Source organism: Grampus griseus, assembly GCF_964374135.1.
Source record: "Grampus griseus genome assembly, chromosome: X".
NCBI lineage: Eukaryota > Metazoa > Chordata > Mammalia > Artiodactyla > Delphinidae > Grampus > Grampus griseus.
This window is the reverse complement of record NC_138999.1, coordinates 102,969,807-102,991,086: the sequence shown is the minus strand read 5'-3', so window position 1 is coordinate 102,991,086 and position 21,280 is coordinate 102,969,807. Positions and strand designations below refer to the sequence as shown.

Sequence of the window (21,280 nt, the reverse complement as noted above, 5' to 3'; positions counted from 1 at the left end):
CTTGCCCTCTGACTTTTGGTTGATTTTGGGCAATGGGAATGAAACAAGTTTTAGTTTCATTCTCCTGTGGCCAAATCCCAGGAATTGGGAAAAAAAAAGTGGGAGGGAGAAGAAGAAAAAAAGTCTTAAACTAATAGGCTGTCAGTTGTCGAGTTTTCCACCCACATGTCTGCCCAGTATTCCTATGGGAAAATCAGTGGTACAGTTTAGAAAGAGGAAATCATACACTCCTTTTTAATTTTAATTTATTGCTGTCAACAACTCCCCAAGACAATATTAATGTCTTCTATATGAAGATTCCCAGCAAACAGATGCCTAAGAAAGGTAACTTCAGGATAATAATTTCAGAGGGATAAGAAGTAAAAAATCCTAAGTCTAGCATGGACAAAATCATGAAGGCATTTGAAAGTAGTATTTCTCATTGACAATCAAGTAAAACCAAGTGCACTGCAACAGATGGTATACAAATCAAATCCTGGTACAGCACAGTTTGGGGGACTATTTAAATTAATCCATTTGAAGTTTATTGAATTGTTAGAATTCAATTTTAGTGAATATATTATAATATCCAGTTCTGTATAATAAAGCTATTTTTAAATGTCCCAGCTGACATCCCCAACTGCCCTAGTACTATTCATTACTGCTTTGAAACTGTGGACACGATGGATTCCACTGAATGAGAAATACTGTATGACAAAAGATTCATAATTCCTTGTCTGTCTAATAGTCAACGTATTTAACAGGATAATGTATTATGTATAATATATAGCACCAGTTGAATTCCTGTGAAATGTTAACTATTCTAACTCAAATTTGACATATGTTTTAAAATGTTTGGGATATCATTCATTGATTTTTAAAAAGATGGTACTTCCTGGTAAGCAGCAGCTCAGAGTAGAAAGAGCACTGGACCTGGAGTCAGATGCAACGCAGGTTGTTTTCACTAAACGCTCTAATATCCTTTCCAGATCTAATGTTCTATTACCTTTTACTACTAAATCTCGAGAGTTTGGTTATTTGAGGTAATTTTTAGGTGGCTTTAAAGTTGTTATCTTCAAGTTTGTTTCTTTTTAAAGGTTAGCTTTGAAAATGGAATTTGGTAAGGAAAGGCGTTGGGAGGAGACAGTTTCATTGTTTTTTGTATTTTCCACAAATCTGCTGTCGCATGTCTTTTAATCACTTGTTACTAGCAGTCAACCCCCCTTTACTCTGTCACTAAAAGTTGGAAAGGTGTCTGGGAAGGAGATTCCAACGAGCAGCAGCAGTCCTTTCTGCCATAAGCCAAGAGAGAAGCACTACCCGAGAGACTAGACTGCTGTGGTGTCTTTACATAAGTGGCTCAAATTCCCATGATTAAATAGCTTAGACTTTATTAAGAGAGTTCACTTCAGCGAATGCTGCTTTTGTTCTCAGATTTCCTTCTTCCCAACCCCACTTATATTTACATCTCCACATCAATGTCTGACCAATAGAAATCAAAAGCCTAAAATGTCCAGAAGTGATCTCAACATCTTCCTCTCCAATCCTGCTTCACTCGTGTATTTCCAGTCTTAACAATATCACTATCCCACTGGGTGTAGCCAAGCTCAAAACCTTGGCGTCATTCTTGACTCCTTCTTCTCCCTCGTTGCCCATTCCCCAGTCTTGCCCTTCTCCAATCCACCCTTCACACTGTGGCTGCCAAAGTGCTCTTTCTAAAAAGTAAATATGATCACAGAGCTTCCCTGCATAAAATGCTTTCATGACTCCTTTTCACCTACTCGATAAAACTCAAAGTCTTCTTTCAGTACCTGTATACATTTCTAGCCCAATCCACTGCCGCTCCCTGCCATTGCTCTGAGCCCTTTACACTCCAGCTACATGAACTGCTCAGTTACCCAAACACACCATGGTCTTTCGTGATTGTGACTTTGCATGTGAAATTTCCTCTGCTACTTTCTCAGCTTACTTTTCTTCATGTTCCCATAGCATTTCCACATACTAGTATTATAACTCTTGTCACGCTATATTGTAGTTACTTCTTTACTTGTTTTTCTTCACTACCATACTGTCAGTTCCCTGTTTTGGGAGAAGGTAAACATTGTAGAGGAGATTCAGACTCTGGATACTTCTAGGTGGCATTTAACCCTGCTTTGGACCCTGAGACACTATGCTCTTCTCTGATGCTTTCTTTTTCTCCTTGTCCCAGCCCTCCCCCTGGTGGAGGTGTTAAGGAACAGTGGAATGGTCACATGGCCAAAGATAAGACAAAGCAGCCTGGCTGATCCACAACCTGGATAAACATCTGCCTCTTATCATTTTTTAAACAACTGCAAAGCTGGCTAATGGGCCTTGAATTTAGGGTGGCCTGGCAGGAGCTTTCTGTCTTACCACGTATCAGTTGGGAGACCCTGATTTCAATCCCCAGCGCTGTAATGAGGTGTGGGCGGGGACGGTCAACACATCTATCCCTGATGGTCTCAAAGAACATCACACTACTGTCAAACAAAGAGCTCAAGAATTAGTTGGTGGAGATCTTCCTTGTTTTCTTCCTGTGTCTGAAGCTGAGACAAACCTTTCTGCAGGAACATTTGCCTTTGGATTACACCATAAAGCAAGGAATCTAATACCAGTCACGTCCACATGGTAGGTGTTCTCCCCAGTTGCAGTGGGCCTCACCTCCCAAAAAAAGTTATAGGGAAGGTCTATGTTCTGGTCTATCCCAGGACAATATCCAGTTATCACTGACTTCTGTCCCAGTTGAAGATAACCTAGTCTGTGAATCAGTATTTAGTTGCCCATGTGAGGCAGCCAGTTTCACAAGCACCCCTGGATGTAGAGTTCCCTAGGTATGGTGGCCCTAGGTGTATTCTGGATTGGTCTGGTTGGTGATTCTCAGGGAAGGACCTTGCCAGGCAGGTTAACAAAAATGGTTAGTTATCAGCCTGGTTGGGAGGAATCTTACCTCTAAAAACAACAAATTTTTAGAAAACATGATGAATTTATAATCATTACGGAAATTCTCCTTCATGGCTATTGTGAATTTTATCAGATACTATGTTACACTACAATGAGACTTCTAGCAGCAAGAATGGGTTTTAGTTTTAAGTGGGAGAAAAGGAAATTAATATAAGCTATTTGTCATCAGGAGAGACTACCTTTAAAAATCAAATAGCTCCCACAATGCCATTTCGAACATATGTCAAAGGCAAGGAAAGATGATCTGCTGTCTCAGGTGTCCACTTGGCTGTGTCCCAACTGAAGAAAAAGAATTCAGGTACTACCAGGGTAACATGAAATAAAACAGAAACAGAACTGGTGGGAGTGGCCCCCTGAAGTTCTTAGGTTTCTATGTTCAGAGTAAAGATTACCCTACCCACAAAACGATCATTGATGACATCATTTATGATGCCTTTGCCCTTCAGTTGGCACTGCACAGGCACCGCTTGGTTCTTCACTACATCTGTAAAGTGCATTGCCACCAGCGGGGAGGTGTAGTTAACCTGTAGGTGGAAGAACAATGAATTCTAAGTGTCAGGAGGGGAGGGTATGTAGGGGACGGCAATAGGATGGAAGTGATCAGATAATCAGTGCAGGAGGATGGAACAACCTCCACAAAAGGAACTGAGTAAATCCCATGATGCCAAGTCACAAATGGCTAAAGCAACTGACATGCTGTCTCTGCCCTGGGACAGTGGAGAAATGACATATTTCTCTCATAAGTCAGTGTCAGTTGTCTGATTGTCCTCTGGGGAAAACCAATTCTAGCTCAGCGTGATATGATTTTCTAGATATCAGACCATGAATCAAACCAGAACTAGTATTTATCAAGTCTCCATGCTGGAGATGAAGTTTTCACTGCCCCAAGTCTCTAAGTGGGAGAAACAGGAAAGTGATTATTTGGGCATAATTTAGTGCAATGGCAAGTGATTTGTCTGCTCCTGGCTCTGCCACTAATTAGCTATGTGACCTTGGGCAAGTCACTTCCTCTCTCTGAACCCTAATCTCTCCATCTGTAAACTGAAGGAGTTAGGCCAGACGTGTCTGAGATTCCTCCAGATTTGGAAAGGAGCGGTTGGGATAGGAATTGGTAGAGGGAACTCCTAGTCTGGGCCAGCAGCTATTCACCCCTTTGCTACTACCTGCTGCTCCCTAATTCTCATAGATCCCAGCCAGCCCTTCCTTTGTCTCTGAGCCCTTTCTGACAGCAAAGACTGAAGGGAATACAGACTTACGTGAGTCAGTTTGCCATAGTAAGGGTAGTAACGGAGGTCAAAAGAAGCCGACTCTGGGTAGTAATTGATGGATCGGATGTCGTTTTCATCACCTCTCTGTAAGTAAAAGCAAGTACATATCAGGTGCTGGGTCACTCAGTGAGTTGGAGCCTGAGCTAAAGGGGCTTGTGTCCCAGGTGAAATCACTGTGTGACCCACAACTGTCTCAGGAAGACCACGAAAGCAGAATGGGGCATAGCTCAGCCCAGACTTATCCCCAGAGGAGTGTTTCCAGGGAGAGACTGTGCTTTGGCTTTTCAGTGCAAAGAACACTGAATAGAAGGCCCAGACCACGGAGGCTGAAGGTTCTCAGTATGGCTCTATGCTGGCTCCTAGGGGACCCAGGCAGAAGGGCTCCAAAGGGCTTGCAGTACCCAGTGTTGCTCTGGCAAGAGGGCCTACCATGCCAGCACCTCTCCAAAGAATCACACTGGTCCTGGTACCCAGTCTTGGACTTTGGAGCTGAGGCAGGTGTAAGTTGGAACATGCCTAGTAAATCCCACTCCACAACAACGTGCACACGGTGTGCTCATTTCTGGTTGAGGTCAGACCCAGTGCACAGGGACCTGATGCATAGGGACACAGCCTGTAGTTGGCTCACCTAAATGCACGTCTCTGACCACATTCTCTGAGGTGCTTAATTACAGGAGGTGGGGTCAGGAGGATAAGCAAGGGGGGAAATGATTAAATAAACAAGTCTACCCTAATCATATCATGTCGGGTAGGGGACTGCCCATTCTGCCCATGCGTTAGGCTTGCCCTAAATAGCAGAGGTCTAGAGGTTACTGGGGGCAAATAGTGCATCACTACTAGCAAATCACTCGGGTCATGTGATTACTTCTATCGATATAGTATAATGGCTCTTAGTATAAACCGAGCTCTCCTTAATTTATTCTAATAATTACCTCATCATGCTTGATTTCCACAAGTGGGTGTGGATTTGACCAGTGTTGATTATTATACAATGTATAATGATTCAGTGTTTCTTTTTTTTTTTTAAAGGACAGTTCTCAGCAAGGTTCGCCGTAAGCTGAAAAATGAATGGCTTTCACTAGGGAACTATAAGCAGGGCTCAATCCAATTAATATGCTGGTTTAAGACTTTATGGTTTATTTATATATTCTTGTAAAAAGTAATGAAATTCATTTTTTTGTGAATGGTGTGTGGAATCAGTTCCACCAGTTTGCAGTCACACCTCACGTGTGTATGTTTATACATGCTCACATATATGTGACCAGAATGAATGTCCTTCCTACCTTGTTCACCTAGCAAGCACTGCCTGACCTTTCAAAGCTCAACTTCAGTGTCACCACCTCTCATGTGGAACTAACCTTTCCCTCTTTAATGTCTTGACTGCACCTTTTTTTTTTTTTTTGCGGTACGCGGGCCTCTCACTGCTGCGGCCTCTCCCGTTGCGGAGCACAGACTCCGGACACGCAGGCTCAGCGGCCATGGCTCACGGGCCCAGCCGCTCCGCGGCATGTGGGATCTTCCCGGACCGGGGCACGAACCCGTGTCCCCTGCATCGGCAGGCAGACTCTCAACCACTGCGCCACCAGGGAAGCCCCACACTGCACCTTTCATAGCACCTGTATTACTTGATGGCCCTGATTTCAGAGACGGAATCATATTTATCTTGGCACCCCCAACACCTAGCAAAGTACCTGGTACTTAATAAGTGATCCATAAATTCTTGCTGAATGTGAACTATTGACTGAATAAATGCTGCCTTTTGCTGCTTTCTGATCTGCCACGATCAAGACTGGAGTTTTGAGCAGCATTTCTGGTACTGAGAATGGGGTTACCCGGCTTCACACATTTGCAAGACAACCGTCCAGGACTGGGGGTGTAGTAGGTGTTACCAAACAGGAGGGAGCTACTGCCAACTTTAAGAAGCAAACCCCAGCAAACCCAAGATCTTTGTAGGCTTTTTCCTACAAAGGAGCTAATTGGCACAAATGAGATAGGAGTTAATGGTCCCTTGAAGGACAGTTAATTAGCATATTAATGGAGTTCTGTTTATACTTCCCTTGTAGTCATTTGTTATTGCAACACCCAGTGCCACTGGTCATTGCTGCAAAAAGTGAAATCAGTTTTATTTATTTATTTATTTTTGTATTGCTATATATGTTATATTGTAAAATATGTCAAAGAGTATGGAGGCTACACACACACACACACACACACACACACACACACACACACACACACACACGATTTAAAGAAGAAGAAAATTGACCCCTGAAGACCTCCACCCAAGTTAAGAAACAGATCAGAGCCTGTCTTTCCACAAACACTACCTCACTTTTGTGATATCATTCCCTTGCTTTTCTTTTGTGAAATCAGTTTTAAAAGCAGGGACTAATGACTCTAATGAAAGCTGCTTGTTTAGTTCAAAGAAACAAGTAATTAGAGCAAAAGTGTAAACAGAATTTCCGTTAATGACTTGGCACATTGTTGTTTCCTGCTGTGGCTCTCAGCTGAGGTTCAGTCTTTGGCTTTCACAGGTATAAATCAGCACACACACACACAAACACTACACACACGAATACACATGAATGGAATGCTTTCTGGAAACAGGGAGGCCTGAAGGTATAAATGGAGGTGTAGTTATGAAAAGATTAACCCTTTCCCTAACCCTTAGGAAACCATCCATGGTAAAGCCCTTGGAAGGGATGACCCACCCTTTTGCATGAAACAGATGTGCTAACAGTACTTACTCAAAAGGGCATTTACCTGAACTTTGCAGGAAACCTTCACAGGGTCTCCAGGCTCAGGACGAAAGCCAACAATCTAGCAAAAGAAAACCAGCGTGTTTTTAAAAAACAAAAACCAAAACAGATTTGACAGTAAAAATATGGCTTTTCTAAATCCCCCTTGAGTTGTCCTTTCTTTAGGCATAAACATGATCTATTTTGCCCTCTCAGAAATGTTACAGAAAGCAGAAAATGCAAAGTATCTTCTGAGCTGCTCAGCTCAGCTTACTTCTTATTTTATTTGTGCCTGATATTCATACAGTGGTAACTGCAGCAGGATTACCCTGAAAATGTAAAGAACGTACTGGGTCAAGAGGAGTATGCCTGGTAAGGCTCTGCCACACCTGAGGCATGGCAGGAGAGAAGGAAAATGCATTTCTTGTGATATAAGAATTGTCCCAGGCTTCCCTGGTGGCGCAGTGGTTGAGAGTCCGCCTGCTGATGCAGGGGACACGGGTTCATGCCCCAGTCCAGGAAGATCCCACATGCCGCCGAGCGGCTGGGCCCGTGAGCCATGGCCGCTGAGCCTGCGCGTCCGGAGCCTGTGCTCCGCAACGGGAGAGGCCACAACAGTGAGAGGCCCGCGTACCGCAAAAAAAATTTTTTTTAAATAATAAAATAAATAAAAAAATAAGAATTGTCCCCCATGCCACCCCCATGTCAGTCCCCTGTTCCAAACAGCTCAAGATCTCATTCCTGACAGAGCATCAAAGGTTTAGGGGTGCTGGAGAAGAATCAAAATAGAAAGTGTTCAGGGAGAAAAGGAATTATTGCTTGGTAGTTTTGTCTGGTTGTTTGTATTCGTGACACTCTTGGTAAAAATGGCCAAACTTACAGTGTATGAAGACAGAGCCCAAAGAGAAATGTAGCGGCCAGAGCCTTCCTACCCAACTCATCCACTTATCATAGACAGAGTGACAAGGGCCAATATACCCGGTTCATCTTTAGAAGGATGCAGGGCTGTCCAGTAGAGTAGCCAAAAGTAGGGTCCTCCAGGCCAGAGCAGTTCTTCAGGAAGGAGCGCTTAAATTGGCAGGCCTTCTTGTCCTCATCCTCATCACCATCTTGGATGAAGTATTGGCCCGGGGGGCAATCTACGTTCATTTCCTCTTGAAGACTGTCGTTATAACCTAAAGTGTGGGCGGCAAAGGGTCATGTTAGATAGGTACTACAGAGGAAGGCCATGTTTTCAGTAGTTCTCTTCCCTAGTTTCCTTTCTCCAGGAACTTGCTTGTGCTCCTCTGAAAGCCCACTCAGTTTGTCCTAGGGCCTGTGACCTGGCATCAGGTGCCCAAGGCCCTTCATCAGCAACCTCCCTCCAAGAAGCCTTCTGGGCTGGTCCCCTCAGCCCACTTTGATTGCTTGTCCCCTTGCTTTTCATTCCCTTGAACTTCTTCGATATCTGTCTCTGGATTGTATGTTTATCGCTTTATAACTTTTCTCTATTTTTCATTATTTCTTTTCTGATACGGTAAATTGTAAACTTGGAGGGCTGCCTTTCCTACTTCTAGGAGAGGAATAGGCAAAATAGTAGATGGATTTTGGAAGAAGGATTGAATCATATCGAGGCATGGCATATATAAGGAGGCAAAGCCCCTGGGTTAAATATCTTTAAGTTCAGCCTAGGGAAACATCTCTCTTTGAGGTCAATGAGAGGCACCCGATGCAAGACAGTGAAGAGTGTGTGTTGTGGGACAGGAGGAAGGGGGAGGACAAAGAGGAGGAGATAAACCAGCTCCTCATTCTTTACAGAGGGAAGTTAGCACTGCAAAATAGAAGCTTAGGTTGAAAGACAGAAAACAATGACAACCATAGGGTCTCCACTGAGAGGGTGAGGGGGTGAGATCTTGTCTACTGAGACCTGAGGCACTCAGAGTTAGTGTCCCTTTACATTGGATGGAATTTAACATGTGCCCAAGGTACATATATCAGGGAGAGAGCTGAAAAGGGCTATCTGTGAGCTGACTCTTTGGGCTACTAGATGCCAGAGAACTGGGCTTTAGAAATTACTGCATTATTTCCAGTTTGGTTCTAAATGATGGAATCCAGTTAGTCCTGTTAGATCCAGCCCCCATGCATTCATGTTCCAAGTAGCTCAGTTTTTTAGAGGAGATTGTGCACCTACAATCCACCAGTGTTGAAACTCCAAATGTAACTGGGAATTTTAAATCTGTTCTAATTATGGCTAAGCCTTTATTTGTCCTTTGACAAAGCTACATTCAATTCAAGGTTTTGTTTTAATCTCTCTCTCTTTTTTTTTTTTTAGAGTAAACTATGTTCAAATAGCAACTTTCTAAATAGAAGCTCTAATCATGTGCTCCTTGTTTCTCTTGAGGTAGTTCCATTAAAAATACTGTGACATGGACATGACCCTTATTGCAAAATCCCTGTCCTCATGGGAATGAAATTGATACTCTGGGATGTCTATTTCAGAGATGTGTTCCTTTTTAACAGGGCATATTATCTACACTTAGGAAGTAAAAAACCCAATGCTTTTCCTAATGTTCCCCACCTGTGTCATCAGGTCAGAACTGATATTTCTGCATCTACTACCTTCTCAGAGGAATTTCCTCGCCAGAGATTCTGGCAGTACATTTGCAATAGCTCACAAACATTTTGAAAGAAAAGAAGATATTGTGCTGCCTATGATGCCCAAAACATTTTGGGGAGCCAAAAGTGGAACTACATGGATTCAAAAAGAACCCAGCCCCTCTAATTTTACAGGTGAGGAATCTGAAGCTCAGACTTAAGCAAGATGACACTGAGCATTACCAATACAAAGCTGAGTTTCTAACTCCTGGTCATGTGGCAGCAACAAAGAATTATGAAAAGAACTTCTCGAGCTTTAATGGACATACAGATCACCTGCGGATCCCCATTCAGCAGGTCTGGGTGGAGCCTGAGATTCTGCCTTTCCAACAAACTCCCAAGTGATGCTGATGGGTCACACTTTGAGTAGCAAGGGTGTCGAGAACAGAAACAAGGGTTTAAATTTAAACACTACTGCTACTGGGAGACTTTGATCACATTTCTTCTCCTTTCTGAGCCTTAGTTCCCCCAATGGGGACGATAGACTCTGCTATGCAGGGTTAAAGTTCAGTGACAACATTTACACATTTAAATAACACTTCCTATCACATAAGAGAATCCTCTTAATTCAGTGCACATTCTGTTGGCCACCCCCATCACCCCACTTCAGCCAGGCCAGGGAAACCAAACCTGGCTTTTTTTCCACAAATAATAGGTGCAGTAAACCCATGGGGGCTCCTCTTTGATAGCTGGATAAATACAGAGACTGTGTGCTCTGTGTTTAACCTTAACCAAGCTGCTACCTCAGTTTTCACCCTGTGTAAGGGCTTCTCAGAAAGCCATTCATTCACCCCTGAAAATGTATCTGATGATGCTATAGAAAACACTTGCTATCAAAATGTTGCAGTGAGTGCCACCCAGAGATTCTTCCTCTAACTCCCTTTTGGACTGCTATTTAAATGAAGACACTTTTTCTCCTCCTCTAAGATGGATCATCTCCAAGAAATGAATTCTCTTACCTTGAGAAAACATAGGAGGCAAGAATCTTCCTGTTCTGGAGAACACTCTTCTTTTCTCACCACTACCTCCCCCCGAATTATCTTTTTTTTTTTTTTTTTTTTTTTTTGCGGTATGCGGGCCTCTCACTGCTGTGGCTTCTCCCGTTGCGGAGCACAGACTCCGGACGCGCAGGCCCAGTGGCCATGGCCCACGGGCCCAGCAGCTCCGCAGCATGTGGGATCCTCCCGGACCGGGGCACGAACCCCCGTCCCCTGCATCGTCAGGTGGATTCCCAACCACTGCGCCACCAGGGAAGCCCCCGAATTATCTTTTATAATTGATCATTATTGAGCCATCTGGATGTGCCCAGGACATAACTAGGTGCTATAGGGTGTTCAGGAGGAGAAAACAAGTTCTCTGCCCCAATGAACTTATCATCTTACTGGCTTATATGCTTGCAAGGCAACATACAATCACAAACCACAGCAGTTTTGATTGTATCTGCAGGTGCTGAGGGGGATGCATGGTAAGGAAAAACCAGAATGGGCAGTGCTAGTAAGACTGGGATTTCTGAGCCAAGTGAATTTTGAATTTTGAGTTCCCACCCATCACCTTTCCAAAGAGATTCTCACCATTCAGAGGAACTTACCCTGGAGAAAGCCATTTAGACTAATCACATAATGCTGCCAAGTGTCAGGTTCAGAAACGTTGAAGTTGAAGTTAAGGCTATGGGCGAAGGGTCTGATCATAACTCCTGGCAATGAAAACAGGTCTTGGATATATTAACCCATTCTTGGGATAATTTTTTTGTATCGATTCCCATGAAACCATTTCCCCCCAGGCAATCAAAATGAAAAGGACCATAATTTGCTAAGTACCATTTTACTTTTACTCTTAATAATTGAATCCCTAAGTCATTACCGGGAAGAGCCAAAGTTAATTGAAGCTGAACATGCTGTGCAAGCAGATTTCTGTCCAGCAAGTTCTGACAGCACAGGGTATTTGGGCACTCACCAGGAGGCTTCACCCTCTCAGTGAAGGTCGGCATGTAAGGACTGATGGTCAGAAATAGCGTGTACATGCAGAGGGTGATCACAGCGGCCAGGGAAGCATAGAAGAAGAAGTAAATGACTAAGATCAGGCCTGCAGAACAATCACAGATGAGGGTGGTCAGTGCTGGCCAACAAGCCCTGCCTCTGCATTTGAACTCATGAACCAGAACCAACCCAAACACGTGACATGGCTTTTTGTTTAATTCCCCAGATTCAGCATGTCCTTGCTTATTCAGGTTTCACCAATTTGAAATTGGTGAGAATTGCGTCAGAGGTCTGATTGCAGTTTACCTTTACAGCATCTCCGATGGAAGGGCTTGCTGAGCAAATGATGACCGTGAACGAGATTACAGGGGCGTGGAGTTTAAAGTACTGCAGAGGGCAAATTGCCTGGGAGTCCTCTGGGCAATGGTTGATGTCCTAAGTACAAGTCATTCTTCGCTATTCATTAAAGTAGGTGCCCTAAAGAGTCCTAGCAGCTTGGTTCCAGTGATTATATGTATTTGCAAGTGATGAAAACAGCATTTCTTTTCACATAGCCTATAATTCAAACCTTTGATTCGTTTCCACTGGGTGTGCCTCTAATGAAGGCAAAGTGAGGTTTCACTTTACGTATTTCAAATCTTCTTTATCTTTGGCAAAACTCTAAGTGACTCTGCTTTTCAAAAAGAACACTGACGCAGGATGGGGAAGGGAAGAGGGGCAAACTGTACTTAATTACTGACACCTGCTACCTGTGAGCTCAGCCTGTGAGCTATAAGTTATAGAACCTCCTGGCACCCCCGATTCCTCACAGGTAAAATGGGGATAAGTTCAGCACTTACCTCATATTCTGATCAATATCCCTAACACTATCTGAAATTCAGCCTTTCCTTACATCCTGTCCTGACTCTACCACTTCCTAACTGTTTAATCTTAGACATGCTATTTACCTCTCTGGGCCTCAATTTCCTCATCTGTAAGATGAGGATAATAATAGTACTTACTTCTTAACATTGAATAATGCATATAAATAGCACAGCACAGAGCTTGGCATGTACTAAGTGCTCTGTAAGTGGCAGTCTTCATCATTGTTATTATTAATATTATTATTGCCATAGGACCAGAAGCACAGTTGTGTGAATTCTTCCTCTGTGGGCTGGATTAGCACTAGGTTTGCCCCAGGATTAGGCAGCACAGAATGAGTGAATGAGCATGAGATTGCTGCTGAGAAGCTCTTTCAAGTCCTCCTCGGGGCTCTCTCAGAAAATAATATCTAGCTCCACTCACAGCAGTGACATGATGTCAGAGCTACAGATTTGAACTGAATCATGAACCAGAAACTGGAACAAACCACATAGCTTTGCTGTACCCCAAACCAAATCCAAATATTAATTTTTTATAAGCAGATATTCATTTTAATTATTATTTATTTATTAAATATTAAATTTTAAGTTGAACCATGAACCAAATAAAATGAACCAAAAAAAAATAGAAAAAAAGGAGTAGGGAAAAGGAGAAAAAAATTCTTACTAATCTAACTAGAAGTGAACCTTTATGTTTTATAAGATGAACTAAAGCAGAACTGGAATATGAACACATTGATTCAGTTGGAGTCCCTGGAGAAGAAACAGCAGCACCTCGTGTGCTTGTGATACTTGGCTGCTGCCCGCCTGCTGTCCTGATGGGATGTGCCCTGTGACTCCTCCTCCAACCCTCTACCCCCATCCCCATCCTGGGAACCGATCAACAGCTGGAGCCATCCTGGGGGACCAGAAGGCTCAGTTTCATGGATGAGAGGAAAGCAATAGAATACAGGTACATTCCCCTGGAGATATCTTCCTTCTTGCCCAGGATGTGTGGCCAGGAAGCTGTAGATGGGAGAAGGGCACTAGCAAGGAGTCCCCTCAGCTTTGCCCAGGAGTCTGTGCCCTGGAGTCTGTGATAGGCTAACTGTCTCAGCTACACCACCCCCTGCCCCCGGCAAAACCAAGCACTGTACCCACCTGAACCCATTGATCCCTCCAACCCTTTCTGCTCCAAATGTCCAAGTTTTACTTGGGCTGCTCCTCTAGGTAATCCAGGGTTTTCTCCTGAATGTCCCACCCAAGTTTGGATAGACCATTATATCTTGAATAGACTAGGTACCCACGATCCCAACTCTTCAGTCCTTCCACTAAAACACCCCATCAAGTCCTGAGGCCCTATCCATCAGGGCCTTGCTCATTGCTAGAGTTCATGAAGACAGCATGATGTTCTGGCAAGAGAATGAACTCCAGTGTTCATCCAAGCTGGGTTTGAATCCCAGTACTGCCACTTTATTAACTGTGTGACTTTAGATAAGTTACTTACCCTCTCTAAGCCTCAGTTTCTGCATCTGTAAAATGGGGATAATAATATTACTACCTCATACAGTTCTTGTCAGTACCCAATAAAATAACATAAAGCTCCTAAGAATAGAAGTTGCCCAGCTATCAGAGGAAAAGCCCAGAATATAATAATAGGCTGGGTGAATATGTTGGTCATTTTGATGTCCAGGCTGGGACAGTGTTAGTAAGTGCTAAGTGGCACCTAGTTCTCAAGCAGGAGGGCAGCAAGGCATGTGGCGGCCTAGGCATTAGCATCACTATTTGCCCTTTGCCCAGGGGTAGCCCGGGCTCTCCTTAGACCCGCTACCCCGAGGCCTGGATACGGCCTACCGTGCAGTGTCCCCACTGCCATATATTCCCTGGGCACTTGAACCTTCCTCCCTCATCCCCACTTGTTGGCCTATGGATTGTTCTCCGCAGGCGCAGTTGGGATCAGCTCATCTGGTTAAGTTCCAATGGCTGGCTGTTTAAGGGTTAACGTAGGGCTCCCTCTCCCAGAATCACACTTGCATTTCACAAGGCCTGTTTTTCCAGTCCTCTTTAGGCAAGGGAGAAACAGCTGTGCCCCCTTTTGGAGCCCCAGTGAGTGTCCAGCATTTGTCTGCAGCTTCCAGAACGTCGGAATGTTCCTTGAATGGTACATTTGTTCCAGTTGAGAGTTCGAGGGATGGGCAGGGGTGGGGCTGGGAACTGAAGAGGGGTGAAGGGAGGTGGGTGTTGTTCAGAGCCCCACACCTGCTATTGCTAATTCCAGGCAGCAGGGCTGGCTGTTTCACCCTGACTGAGCTGAATTAGAAACATAAACTACAAAGGAGGGAATTCTCAGCCAAAGGGGCCTTTAGAAGGCATGACCATCGACTTTAGCAACCTAGACCCTTGGCACTGGGGGACTCTTATTTTATCCATAGAGTTATCTATTGTTTTCTTCTGTGGGTTAACTGAATTCAAACCAGCGGCTGCTCTTTTCCTGGGATGTTCAGAGACTATGGCGAGTGTGAATTTTACCACAAGCTGAATCTCCTGATAAGGATCAGCATTAATAGTTCAAGAGGTGAGTAGGACCCTGGGAGAGGCGTGCTGGGGAAGCTGTGAAGTAAAGGTGGTGGCAGCATGTGGTACGAAGAGGAAATGCTGGGGACCGCAATTCTGCCTTTGATCAAGCAATATGGGGACTCAGCCTTAAATTGCTAGAAATGATCCCTTTAACCCATTTCTCTCTATACACCATGGGATCGATCGCAAAGCACATGCAAGCTGGGGCCAGGGGCAGCCGTGGCTCTCCTTCACTGATATTACGAGGTGAAATGATGAGGCTGTACAAACCCTTGGTCAGGTTAGCAGGGTCTTGGGTCTCGTATCTTAGGAATAGTCTTCTGCATAGTACTTTGTACTTTACAATTTTAACATCTTATTGGAGCCTCAGGCTGATCCTGTGAGAGAGGTAAGGCAGATACTGTTTCCTTCATTAAGCAGGTGAGGAAACTGAGGCTCAGAGAAGATAAATGATGAGCCCAAAGTTACAGATAGAAAGTGACAGGGCTGGGGCTTCAAAGAAATCTGCACTTTTTCAACTCATTCTTACTGTCTCTCTGCACTGCAAATGCTATCGAGCCCAGTGTATTTCAGCTATACAATCAAGTTTGTTCACCCACTTGGGAGTTTGTTCTGATGAGATCTCCCCATTAATTTCCCTAGGCAGTGATCCTGTTACATGAAGTGCTAGAGAACTTTGCAGACAAGCCCATCCAACGTATGGTAAAGGAGTCCTGGACACCAAGCCAAAAGCAAAGGACACCCGACTGGGGCATTGGGACAACTGGGACTTACTCCAACTCTGACCTGTTCGGGCCAGAGACATCCTTTTCTCCGGATCCCACAGGTACTCGTTCACGATCTGCCATTTCCGCCACCAGGCACTGCCTGTTTCCTGAGCCTGACTCTCTTCCTCTTCCTTTTCCTCTTCTTCTTTCCCCTCCTCTTCTTCTTCCTCCTCCTCCTCCTCCAAATCAGGTACCACCATCACCCGAGCCTCTTCTTCTGCTTCTTCCTCTTCATCTGCTAAGTAGTTCTGATTCACTTCATCCTGATCATCCTGAAACAGTGACAAAACACAATCCCCTTTTTGGAGAAGAAGATTTCCAATGGCACATCCCACCAGCCAAAATAAATGGAAAACGACTCAATATTTGGAGATGCTTCAGATGTCCACTTACCCATAAACATACCTGTTGTTACAAGAGGCAGATTTCTTTCTCTCTGTTCTTTTGCAGGAAATATCCTTTCTATGACCCATTTTGACCCAATATTCTTTCCATAGAGGTGCAAGTTTTATTATCGGCTTCAGGCATTTGGGCTGTTCCCCTAGGACTGCTCATGTCATTACTCTGTCCTGGGGCCTTGGCTTCCCACTTAACTTTGTCTGGCCTGTCAGGGCAGAGCTGAGCTCAACACTGGAGGATGGAGTAGTTTTAGACACTTGTGTCCGTGATGGCAAATTCTCAGTCCAAGCCAGCTTTGTCCTAACACCCTGTACACTTTCAGCTGCTCAACCTCACCATCCTAACTTGTGGCTAAAAATAGCCTGGGACAGACATCAGGAGGAGAGGCCAGCTGCTGTACCCCTCCTCAAAGCTTAGACTGCCTTCCCGACAGAAAACAAGAGATGGGGGCGTTACTTGCTGCTTCTCTGACTGTTGCCCACACTGGAACCTCCTCCTGCCTTAAGCAGGTTGGACAGACCACCTGAGGGCTGGCACGGCAACTGATACGTCATCTTCCCCCCACCAACCCCATACCCTAGGCAGAAGTCTGGGCACGCAGCAAATGCTCAGCACATATTTGTTGATTGACTGATTGCAGCCATTACTTGAGATCTGAAACTGTAATCTTCTCCGAGTGGTTCTAAGAAAATTAAACAAACAAACAAAAAACAACAACAAAAAAAAGAAAGACCCAGACTTCACCAAATGGTATTTCCAATGCCTCCCAGCCCGGGCTGGAGGGTTGGATCTTTGCTCTTTGTGGGTCTGAGGCCACCGTCCCTTCTCTCTGCTGTCCAAATCTGAAGAGTGGCGGGGCCTGTGCACCTGTTGGGGTTGGATGTGTCAAATGATAGAGGCCAGGGGCTCTGTGCTGCACCCTCCCTGCCTGATTCCTCAAAGGCCGTTTAGAGGACACTCAGCTAAAAGGGCTGCCATGGCTGGGGGGGAGGGTCAGAAAACTGGATTGTTCAGAATCAGTAAAAGTGATACAGCGTGACAAGGCTATACTCTCAGCATTCAGTCTGCCCGGCGCTATCTAGCTCTTGATTATAAGCACTCTTGAATCGCTCTCTAGTTTGTTCAAATGTACAGCTTTATGTCACGTGCCATATCAGCACTGACAGGGACCTTGAAGATTCACTTCTCCATGTGAGGCCCAGAGAGGGGACAGGATCTAGCCAAAATCACTCAGCAAGGTCATGATAGAGCTGACAGTCTCAGAACCATGCTTCCTGATACCCTGGACAATGTGATGCTTCTCACACTGAGCACAAGTGCCTAGAGGCGGTTTAGCAGAGGTGGTTTATGGAGGATGACGATGTGTTAGATTCTGCGTTCCCAAGAGACTGGAGGTGCTTATAGTCAAAGATTTCTAACTCTGACAAGGACTCACAGAGTAAGGCTTAGGAAAGTAAACCTCATCACTCAATGTTGAATGGATTCATAAATGTTCTTAAATCTCTTTCCCTTGTGTTTGAACATATGTACCCATTTGACCTCCAGAATGACATTCTGAGCACCCGGGGGCAGGGTCCATATTTTCTAACTCCTTGATGGGGAGCCCGCAGCTAGGTAACCAGCAGGTACTGAACAAACGTCAGTGATAACTGCCTGACTGAAAACTCCTGAACCAGAGCTCTGGGGGAATGATCTCACAGAGCTTGCTGCTCTGGCCTCAGCGCTCATTTGGACTGTAGTGGGTAGTCATCATGGCCCCCAGAGAATCTAATGCAACTGAGAATCTCAGAGAATTTGAAGTATAACATTTCAACGTGGAGACATTTATATTCCCTTTATATTTTCTGGAAAACTTCCTTTTCTCTCCTTGTTGCCTGTTTGCCTGCCCTCCACCAAGGAGGCAGCTGGCTTTGGCCTCAGCCTGATCTTATTTGTAGATATGAGCTCTCACGATAATCCCATTAAAGATGGCTTGTCATTAAAGCTTTACCCTCCCGGGAAGAATTAACCTTCTCAGAGCTAATTTCCCCACGGCTCTCACACTGCCTGAGCTTCAGGAACCGCAAATATCTTTTCCCCTCTCCCCTGCTTCCAGGTATAGGAGAACCTCACGTTGTACAAGAGAGGCACTTTTGTGCAACTAACTATTTAACGGAATCCAGCAGGGAATCCTTTGGTAATGAGAGGGTCTGTTTTTGTCAGTTTCCTAAAGTGGCACTGCCCTCATGTGATAGTGTATGTGAGTGTGCTGGGGCCATCGTGTTGCCCTAAAAGGAAAGAGTCTGAAGGGCAGAAGGTGGCTCCATTTTGAGCACTCTAAATATATAAACGTATAAACAAATATATAAACAAACAGTATGACCCGAAAGGTAAATTTGTGCCCTGCATTGAGTAACACCCTGTAAACATTCGAACAGTTGGTTAATTGTCAAAGAGACATTAGCACCCGATTATTCACTGCATCAAATAATTTCTTTTTAAATTTGATCAAGTAGCCCCTATAAAGAGCAAGTTCCCCTGATGCATTTAAAATCCAAACCAGTTGACAAATAATTGAAATTATACACAACGCTTTAGCAGCATTATAGAGAAAAGATGCGAAGTAAGGAATAGTTATGTATGCCCTACAGACTGTGACTGCTCTGAGACCTGGTAGGGACTTTGGGGATGTCAAAAGAGAGATTCTACAAACTGTGGCTGGAAAGTTACGAGAAGCCCTCCGCAGGTTGATACGGGGTTGGAGGAATTCGTGTCTGCCTCTGCTGGCTGTTGACAGTCTCCACTTAGCTCCCTGGTTATATAAGTGGACATTCCCCCCCAAAAATGGATTAAGCTTTGTTTCTTCCTGGGGCCCAGATCACAACCCTCTCTGGGGGAGGTTTCAGAATATACCTCCCTGCAAAGAAAACTACTGCATGCGGCATATATTCATGATTTCTAGCAAAGTAAACGCAAAGAAACTTTGGGTTCAAAAAAATTTCTAACGCACCCTGGAGATAAATGGTGACATTGAAGTCGGGGTGCGTGAGTGTTGGGCAGGGCAGGGTGGCAGGCAGGGAGGCAATGGGTGGTGGAGAATCAGAGGGCTAGGGAGTGGCATGCTGCAAATATGATGGAAAGAGCACAGGATCAGAAGTCAGGAAACTTACATTCTCACTTTGGCTCTTCCAGTAACTTGCAAGCCACTCCTGTGCTCTGAGCCCCAGCAGCCTCCTTTACATAATGAGGGGTTCTGGAGAGATGATGTCTAGGACTGCTCCCAACTTCTATCTAGGATTCCATGCTTTTAGCCATCGTTTGGAATTTCTGCTTTAGAAAAGAGCAGCTGGGTTCCTAAGAAGCTACCACCCAAAGCGACTGAGACAGCTGGGTAGGCAGCGCCTTTCATTTCCTCTTCCCCTTCCCTTCTCTCTTGGCTAAATTTCTTGCTCTCGGAATGAAACCTCTATTCCCAGACTCCAAAAGGTCTGTTCAAATTCTAGACTCCCACGAAAAAATTTTAGAAGTCCCCCTTATTCTCTGGCATCTTCCCCTTCCCTTATGTTTGTTGCACAGGAAGAGGGGCTTCCTCTTTCAATCCAGCAATTTAGGGTGCAGTGGGGTACTGGGAGTCACTGCTCGAGCTTGAAACAATGGGCTTCCTTAAACTTCATTGTTCCTGCCCATCTTAAGGAGAAGCAGCCCTAAGCCACCACCTACACATCCCCCAACCCACCCCACTAAAAAGGGACAGCAAAATATTCTGCTCCCTGGGACTCACAAGTCTGTAGCGATAACCGTATGGAAAGGCCGGAGCCCTTCTGGACCGGAGCTGCCTTCTCATGGCTGTTCAGTGGGCAGAGACGCGGCAGAGGCAGGCAAGTGGCTGAGAGCTCTGGAGCTTCTGCTGGTACAGGAGACACTGGTTGCTGGGGATACTTGGCGCCTAGTAAAAGTGAACCCTCCTGGCATGAGCCCTTCCCCAAAATAATCTAACATGCCCCTCTCTCATTGGTTGGCCCCTTCCCTGAATCAAAGGAAAGCCCTTATGGAAAAGCAAGCTCATCATTACAGGGAGGGGGAGATATTCTGGGTCACGAGGATGAGCGACTCACCCCCCCGCCCCGAACTTCATGTCTCTTCTCACTCCCTGCTCTTCTCTAGCGCCTGAGCTACTATGGGCCCAATGGAAATCTTAAGTTGTGTTCTTCTCAACTGAGAGTTGGATATCAGTGTGTGCAGGGGGTGGGGCGTGGGTGGGAGTTGGGGGTGAGGGGAGTTGGCCAAGAATAACTTTCTTTTTTCATAAGGCTGATCTCATGCAAAAGGATCTAGGGTGTCAGGAAAGATTCCCTTTGCTCTCCCCACCTCCCCCTCCACACACACCAAGCCACCTACGATATTCCTTATTTGTGTCAATCCACCAGCCCCTTAAAGGTGGATTATGCGTTCTGATTTTAGAGGCCAGGCTCCTGCTTTGCCCCTCCCTGCCCAAAGAGGATCTTGGACATAAGAAGCCTTTTTCTAGCCTACATGTCAGAATGACCCCATCAGCACTACCCCTCACACACACACACCCCTTGGAATCCTGGCCAAATTTCTGTAGTGGTTGAGCTCTATATTTATCCCTTAGCATCAGGGCAGGGAACAAGCCAGAACTTTGCAGTGTCAGTTTCCCAGACATATATAACTCCTGAAGCCAATGTGGGATCCAACAAAAGAAAAATTAGTAAAAACAGCCAAGAACATTGTATAGCATTTTTGGTTTGTTTGGTTCACCCCACTGGAGCCTGGGTGGCCAAAAGGCCTAGGAGGAATGTGAGATCCTTCACAAATCCCCTCCCCCCCATTACACCCAGGTGACTGAGAATGTTGCAGGTACTGAGATTCTGGGCACATTCATAACCAAGAAAGCCAACCCAACCTCTTAGATAGACAGATTTATTCATAATGCCAAGCCTAGGCTATTCTGATGAAGACAGCTTCAATAGTGGTTAATTTTAAATATAGACTCCATTTATTAGAACGTTATTACTCAGGATTCTTTCTTACGGAGTCTCCCCCGATACCCTCATTTGAAGAGAAAGAGAACACTGACAAAGAAAAGAGAAACTCATTCCTCTTTTTGGATTTTAATAAAAGCAA

General features: G+C 44.9%; 1 protein-coding gene across 6 annotated transcripts; it reads right to left on the bottom strand.

Moving 5' to 3' along the window:
- Window positions 1-233: 233 nt before the first annotated feature.
- On the bottom strand, window positions 234-20,292 carry ATP1B4 (ATPase Na+/K+ transporting family member beta 4). Of its 6 annotated transcripts, none has more exons than XM_082681759.1 (9): window positions 20,251-20,287; window positions 19,917-20,081; window positions 15,777-16,029; window positions 11,552-11,680; window positions 11,187-11,291; window positions 7,943-8,139; window positions 6,990-7,046; window positions 4,215-4,310; window positions 234-3,482 (listed from the first exon to the last, which is right to left on the bottom strand). In XM_082681759.1, the coding sequence occupies exons 2-9, from the start codon at window positions 19,977-19,979 to the stop codon at window positions 3,321-3,323; spliced, it is 1,062 nt and encodes a 353-aa protein (XP_082537885.1). In that variant the 5' UTR covers window positions 19,980-20,081; window positions 20,251-20,287; the 3' UTR covers window positions 234-3,320. The 6 variants fall into 6 exon arrangements, with proteins under 6 accessions (XP_082537885.1, XP_082537884.1, XP_082537886.1 ...); XM_082681758.1 differs by having other exon boundaries at window positions 15,765-16,029; window positions 20,251-20,286; XM_082681760.1 differs by lacking the exon at window positions 11,187-11,291 and having other exon boundaries at window positions 15,765-16,029; window positions 20,251-20,292.
- Between the last annotated feature and the right edge of the window lie 988 nt (window positions 20,293-21,280).

What these genes read in the sequence shown, in the direction of transcription:
- ATP1B4 (XM_082681758.1), bottom strand. Translation starts at nt 19,979, where the DNA reads ATGAGAAGGCAGCTCCGGTCCAGAAGGGCTCCGGCCTTTCCATACGGT. An exon ending in TCTAAATGGCTTTCTCCAGG is followed by an intron (nt 8,140 to 11,186) that starts GTAAGTTCCTCT and finishes CCCACACTTTAG; the next exon opens with GTTATAACGACAGTCTTCAA. An exon ending in AGGTTTCCTGCAAAGTTCAG is followed by an intron (nt 4,311 to 6,989) that starts GTAAATGCCCTT and finishes TTTTACTTACAG; the next exon opens with AGAGGTGATGAAAACGACAT.